Below are 7,485 nucleotides of genomic sequence, written 5' to 3' on the forward strand. Positions count from 1 at the left end.
TCCTGTTTTTAAAACTTGGTTGAACCTCATGTACTACAGTTTTGTTTCCTGCCTCTAAATGGTAAAAAATTGTGCCACTAGCGATGCTGGTCAGAGGGAGGCTCCAGGGGCTGCAAAGAAGGGACTTGGGGGATACTTATAGCAACAGGGTACTCATTCCTGTTCTAAGAAATTTTGCAAAATAGGAAATGCTTGCCCTTTATTCTTCTTCTGCCAGGCCAGTTCAGAGAACGCTTAGCTTCACATAGGATGCTTACTATGCCTTTATGTATCTGGTATTTTTCAGTTATCTTTCTGCTGCCAAGTGGCACTGGGGATGGAACATCTCTCCAATAGCAGATTTCTTCACAAAGACTTGGCAGCTCGGAACTGCCTGGTCAGTGCACAAAGGCAGGTGAAGGTGACAAAACTAAGTCTCAGCAAAGATGTTTACAACAGGTAAGATTGCTTCGATCTCTTAGCGGATGCTCCAAAGGCCATGCTTAGAAGATTTGGACAGAACTGATTTATCCTTTGCTTCTTCATGTTCAGTGAATACTACCACTATCACCAAGCCTGGATTCCACTTCGTTGGATGCCCCCTGAAGCTGTCTTGGAGGATGAATTCTCCACAAAATCTGACGTGTGGTCCTTCGGGGTGGTCATGTGGGAAATATTTACATTGGGGGAATTGCCGCATTCATCATTGGTGAATGAAGAGGTGTTAGCAGGTATGTGAACCCTTATCAAATTTTTCCTTATCTAGTGAAATGTATATAAACTGGAGCAACACTGGGCTGTTGTAAAACAGCTTCTTTATTAAGTGGCTTGCCTACTACAAAAGAAGTAAAGGAAGGCTGGAAGGAGCTGCTCAGTCTGGTGTTCCACCTGGTTTCAGATGATGATTGAAGCTGCAACATTTAGTTAGAACATAGAATAATAGAGTTGGATGGGACCTTGGAAGTCTTCTAGTCCAACCTCCTACTGTTGAGTATTAATAATTCAATTAATTATTAATAAAAATGCTTGAAATCAAAAAGATGCACTTGATTAATTGATCTTCCAATTCTTATTGTTAATATAAATCTATATATTACTAAAGATCAGTTCTATAACCCATCGGGCAACAATTTTTGAATCATACCCTGTTTTCGCCAAAATAAGACATCCCCTGATAATAAGCCCAATCGGGCTTTTGAGCGCATGGCAGTAAGGCCAAGCGCTTATTTCACGGTTCAAAAAAATATAAGACAGGCTCTTATTTTCGGGGAAACACGGTATTAGCTCAAATGAGCTAATTTACAGATTGCTTCCAAAATATGAAACCCATGACTCCCAGGGAATTGAAATTTGGCAAATTTTATAATTTTTTAATGAGGTAAAAATTATAATAAAACATTGTATGACTTTATACAAAATGTCACAAGGCATTTCATGTGGTAAATTTCTGATGTTTGACTGCTATACAGTTCAACAGAGGCTATCTTCAAAGCAAATATGTATTTGAATATCTCCCTGAATTTTAAGAATTTTTCCAGTGAAGGCAGTATATTGGAAGCTCTGCCATTAAGCCTTAAGGAATCTGGCAAGGAAATAGCTATAAAATAATGACCCAGTGGATCATAGGTTGTGTAGTATTTATTAAAAACTACAAATAAGAAAAGAAAAAAATTCTATGAGGTGTAGGCATGGTCTGAAGTGGTATTCCTTGATGAATATGGGAAAAAAGCAGAGCCTTCTTTTAGATGTCTATTTCAACATTTGCTTACATCTTATATTAAAAAGAGTGCCCACTTCTTTTCTCACATACGCTTTTAGTCAGAGTGATAGCCCTCATAATTATGCTTATAACCTGTCTCTCTAATTAGGAATTATTAGCATACTTTCAAATCCCAATTTTATTTTTACAAGTTGTTTTTATAAAGTAAATAAAGTAATAATCGTATTTTTTTATATAAAATAGGAGCTTGATGATATATGTTGTTGCCTATATCACATGATACGTTTTGGGAGGGTTAGAAAAAATAAGACAGCCAGAAGAAAAAAATTGAACTGTTCTAAGCCTCCAATTTCATTAGTTTGTCACAGAACTATAGCTGATTAATAAACAAATCATTGAAAGCTTTATATTACTGCCAAAGCAAGCAAGTCAATACATATCCACATTGAATTATTTGTATTTTATAACAACATATGCAACCTACTTTATAGGCTGGATGGTACTTGAAAACTAATGCAAAATGTAACAGCTACTTTTCAATGGGAACTGTTTCTCAGAGGTGAATAGCAGTGCCTCTTGTCGGAAGAGTAGGGATTTTTCTTACATTTGAAATAACTTTTTCCGCTTGGAAAAAGATTTATGTGTACCTATGCATATTATTTATTCTCGCTCTTGTTACTGGTAAAGAAAACATGTTCAACTTACAAAACCTTACTGGACGATTGTGCTACAGTTGTACTTTATTTAATAAAGAGATTTTATTACAATCTCTTCAATACAATTTCAGACAGGATGGAAAAAGAGGAAAGATGAGTGGAATGGAATTGGAAGAGAGAATTGACTGAAAGATAGCATTGTTCCTCATATCATTTTGATTTGAGAAATCTTCTAAAATACACAGATCTATTATAAAGAAAATGAATATTTCAAAATAAAAATTATCAAAAAATTATCTAAGCTGCTGCTTGGAGGCAAATAATTCAGGAGCTGTACTGTTCCTGAAAAGTTGATTGTATGTGGGAGGGCAGTTCTTACCCTGTACTTTCTTTTTCTCTGTTTAGGTTTACAGTCTGGGAAAATGAAGCTTCCCCATCCAGAGGGTTGTCCCTCCAAATGTTACAAGTTGATGCAGCGCTGTTGGGCTCAAAGCCCAAAGGACCGCCCATCTTTCAGCGAAATTGCTAACATGCTTGGAGAAAGCCCATCAGAAAGCAAGGCCTGAATAGGAAATGCCCACCCTATTCAGAGGTTGGATTGGGCTGAAATCACATTTTGGTGTTTTGACTGTTACAGATTCTCAATGGGACCTAACAGAACCAAAAGGGACCAAGAACTTTTACACTAGTGGATGAAGGCTGTGGATGTTTTCTTGATCCGAGATATCTTCACCAGGCTGTGTTCTCTGTGCCTGGCCAGGCTGCATTCCTCCAGGGTCTACCTCTGACTTCCACAGGACTAGATAAAAACACCTTAGAAATGAAGGGAATGCTGGGAACAACCGTCTGAGGATAATTTCACAAGGAAAGCCTGTAACATGTTTTTGGGACTTCTCTGTCTTGGCACATTTAACCTTTTATTTACTTTTCAAATCCTTTCATGGAAAAGCACAGACAGGTTACTTCTGGGAAAGGGTTTTGCTTTGGGGGTGGGGTGGGGGTGGGGAAGGGCACATGCAAAGAATCATGCTGCTCAGTCATTAATATTTTTTTTGGCAGGAGGCATTAAGACGGCAACAGGGAAACAAAACTTGACAACGTCTGTTGTCGCTTTTGTAATTTTTGCAATATCTGGCCAGATCTTGTGAAGCAACCAAAAATAGTGCTATGCACAATAGCAGCCCCATTCCAACCTCATCGATTTTTTTGATCCTGCAATCGTTTCTCACTTGACTGGAACCAGAAAGGTCTGGAGTGCAATTATTTTCATCTTGAAGAAATCCAGTGACTTTTCCTTGATCATATCCCTGCAAAGGAGATAAGGAGAATCTTTCTTGAGACAAGGAGGAACCTGCATATTTATTGAACAATGCTTTATTTCTCCTGGTACTGTCAAGTCTGTCAGGCCTTCTGCTGCCTCCTTACATACCCAGAAAAAAAGCAACAAACACTAAGTGCCTGGCATATGAAGGAGACTTTCAGTAGCTTTCCTGATTATCTAATGCCGCTTTTTTATATGATTCTTTTGGGCAATGTTTGTTTTTCTTACTTTTTTAAAGAAATGTTGACACTTTGCAGCCTAAGTAATTCTTTTATATGCATATACATATATATATATATATATATTATTGGAATTGCAGCCTAGAGTCAGTTTAGCGTCAGTTTGCTTGAGCAGAGGAGTAGAACAGCCAAGAGGTTTTTTTTTATAAAATAAAATAAAATACACTGCTTGCAATAAAGAGTCCCTCTCAAACATAAATTGCAATCTGTGTTTATTTTCTGTTTCTCTGACTAAAACCATCTAGAAAGGATTGTGAGATACAAGGAACAAATGCTATATTAAGGCTGCATGGACAGTCATAAAGCAATTTTACTTCATATTCTTCTGAAATGCTTTTACTCATTGAATTTATCTCATGTTTTTCCATTGTCTGGGTTGATTCATGACTAATGCTATGTCATTATTCATATGTCATAATGAATAGAAAACAACCCAAACTCATGGCTGAGCATTACTTGTGAACTTAGCAGTTATTTCTAAACTGTTGTAATTGGGTCTTTGGTCGAGACCATGTTATTCTTGAGATATAGCATCTGAATTTCATCATAAAGTATAGTCTCCCAATCCTGATTTGATAATTTAATATACAATGGGAATCTTCCCCCAAAAAGGCTAATCCCATTACAGCTCTTTCCCAATACATCACCATGATTAGTCTAAAAAACTCAGACCTCATCTGTTTGAATTTAAGAAACCTAAAAAAAAATAGTGTTTGTTTTGTATTTAACAACTTGGGAGATATGCCATACAGCACTGAATACTATATTGTAATGTTTTTCAAACTTGGCAACTTGAAGACAGGTGGACCAACTCCCAGAATCCCCCAGCCAGAATTGAAGGCTGGGAATTCTGGGAGTTGAAGACTGCCCATCTTCAAACTGCCAAGATTGAAAAGCACTGCTATATTGCATAAAAATCATGTTATAGAATTAATTATTGTGGGGTATAATATTTATACAGTGACCATATTTTCACAGAAAGAGTAAAGGACAAACCTGAAAAAGGAATAAATCCCAAAAAAAGTTTATAAGCATTAAAAAAAGGTTTATGTATATAACCTTGCTTTATAAAGGAAAATTCAAAAGCCAAATGAAGAAAAAAACTCATGAAAACATGTATTCTAATTTTTAAAAACGTAAAGTCAATTAGTATTTGTAAATTTATTTTAAAAGCAATTTCATTTCACATGAACGTGAATAACTAAGCATTAAGCGGTACCATTTGTATGGTAAAAGTTAAATGGCCAAAATAAAGGATAAAAGTGAGTTTTTTAAAAAGAAATTTGAAGGACAGCTTCCTGAAATAAAAGATTGTCCTTTATAGTAAAGGATATATGGTCACTGTAAATATCTAGGATTTGTATTCCAGAATAAAACAAAAAGCAAGCTATACAACTGTCAACTGCAATTTCTGAAGATTACCCAGAAGGACTGCATAATAAATTAATATTTATATATTATATTACCAGATAAGCACACCAACGCACTCCATGTGCATTGGAATAAAAGAATTGGGTGTTGGAAGGCCTCTTGTTAAAACAGATTCCTTCAATTCACAGTAATCCATGTCTAAATGCACACGTAGGGTTTTCAAGAACTTAAATTTAAGATTGCAGCCCTTCAGAATCTTATACACAAAATGACAGCCGTTTCCAGGTTTCTTTTACAATATTTTCTCTTGTGTTGCTCTTATTTCGCTATTCCATTCTCTCTCTAATGTGCTGGCCTTTTTTTGAAGAAACACACAAACATGGTGAAAAATGATCTGCTGTGAATGACTAAAAACTGTTTCTTCTCTCCAATTAGAGTATCAAGACTGAAAAACTCCAATCAGTTGAATCCAACTGTCAGTTGCCAGAATTGACATTAAAGCCAACATCCTACTTAAACAAATTCAGTGAAAAGGAATTTATCATCTGTTTAATAATTGCCACAGGATTTTTTTTTTACAATAATCTAATGAGCACAGGCACTGTAGCTCCCCCCACCTCCCTATCTCCCCAATCCCCTGTCCATGCCCTTCTGGCTATTCTGCAGAGTGGCATTTGTCAGCAGCAGCTTCAGAGCTGGGCCTAAAGTAGAGGGCCAGGGCCTTTAGCAGTGCCAGTCAGTTGCCACTGTCACCAGGCATTGACTTCAGCCTCACTGCCACCACTGCCACTGAAAAATGACACATCAAACCCAATATCACAATCAGACATATGAGCACCATTCTGCCCAGTCTCAATTGTCCTCACAGCTCTGCACAGTTTAGGACCTGCAATGCATCGCTCACCTTCAGCTGTTTTTCTGCAGCTGCTGACAGGCCCACATAACCTCTTTGAGGCAGCTTCTCCCTGCATCAGATCTCCTCACCAAGGCTGCTTCATGCCATTCTCCAAGCTGGCATCTAATTCTTGCAATAGTTTAGAAGCCTTATCCCACATATTGCACACTCCATTTTTTTCCTTAAGTCGTGATGTGGGGATTGAGGGTGTTATGTCCTCGGGGATACGACCCGAGGAAAGCATGCCTGTTGCTAGCCGCCGCTGATTGGTTGAGGTGTGGCTAGCTAAAGGAGCGGGAGACAGGATTTGTTCTGATTGGTTCCCTGACGTGACAGCTAGTTTTTTTAAGAAGCTGACACACGAAGGGGTAGTTGTTCTGTCAGGGGTTTTCTAAGTTCATTTGTTGCAGTTGTTGTTGTTGTGAACTTTCATCAATAAACAAGTTATTGCTGACCAAGCCTCAGACCCTACCGATATGGGCTAGGGACCCAACACCAAGCACCAAAGAAACCAGAGGTCGGGGGTCCTGGCCCGAATCCAGCCACGGAAAGGCCAACGTCGCTGTCCTCGCCGCCAGCAAAAGTCCATCGCCGATGCTGCCGACACTGACGCCGACACCCCCTAAAGGCGGGGGCCATGACGAGGGCCCGAACCTGCCTCGAGCCCACTCTCCGGCAGGTTCCATCCTCAAGTTGTTTCCTCCAACCTCCTCTGGCTCTTCGGAGCCTGGTGAGGGCCTCGACCATCCAGGACAGACCCACCAGGAGGAAAGGCTGCCGCACCGCTGCCGACCAGAACTCCGTGCCGCCACCGCCGCCGCCATCCTGGGCCATCCTGGGCCGAAAAGCAGAGGGTCCGAAAGAGGGCCAGCCTCAACCTCCAACTCCCTCTCCAACGGGCTGGACCCTCCAGATGCCTCGTCCGACCCCTCTGCCTCTCCAGCGTTGTCCGATGAAAGAAAACTACAGCCCCCGGGGGAGGCCGCCACTGCCACCGCCGCCGCCAGAAACTGGAAGCCATGCTGTGGCCGCCACGGCCGCCACCCCAAACAGAGACCGAAGGCAACGCTGGGCCCGCCGCTCGTCCCGGACCACCAACTCGGCCAGCCTTACATCGAACGCTGGGTAAGATGTTCCCCCAGCAGGGTCTGGGACCAGAGGGTCAGAAAACAAACCCCTCTTGGTCCTAGCCACCTAGGAAGGGCCGCCATCCCATCACTCGGAATTTTTCACTGCGCCATCTTGGAGCATGCGCATGAAGCCTAGCCACCGCGACGACTGCCATGCTATCGCCCTTGAGGATG

General features: G+C 40.5%; 1 protein-coding gene across 2 annotated transcripts in view; it reads left to right on the forward strand.

Annotated features, from left to right (window-relative positions):
• PTK7 (protein tyrosine kinase 7 (inactive)) overlaps positions 1-4,121 on the forward strand; it is a 94,981-nt gene extending 90,860 nt beyond the window's left edge. The window contains exons 18-20 of one of the 2 annotated variants that reach the window (XM_058165144.1): positions 287-438; positions 532-710; positions 2,761-4,121. In XM_058165144.1, the coding sequence (XP_058021127.1) occupies positions 287-438; positions 532-710; positions 2,761-2,921 (492 nt within the window). In that variant the 3' untranslated portion in view covers positions 2,922-4,121. The remainder of the gene's footprint in view (positions 1-286; positions 439-531; positions 711-2,760) is intronic. The other variant, XM_058165143.1, reaches the window with a different exon arrangement.
• The last annotated feature ends 3,364 nt before the right edge of the window (positions 4,122-7,485 follow it).

This window comes from Ahaetulla prasina, chromosome 1 (genome assembly GCF_028640845.1).
Source record: "Ahaetulla prasina isolate Xishuangbanna chromosome 1, ASM2864084v1, whole genome shotgun sequence".
Lineage (NCBI taxonomy): Eukaryota > Metazoa > Chordata > Lepidosauria > Squamata > Colubridae > Ahaetulla > Ahaetulla prasina.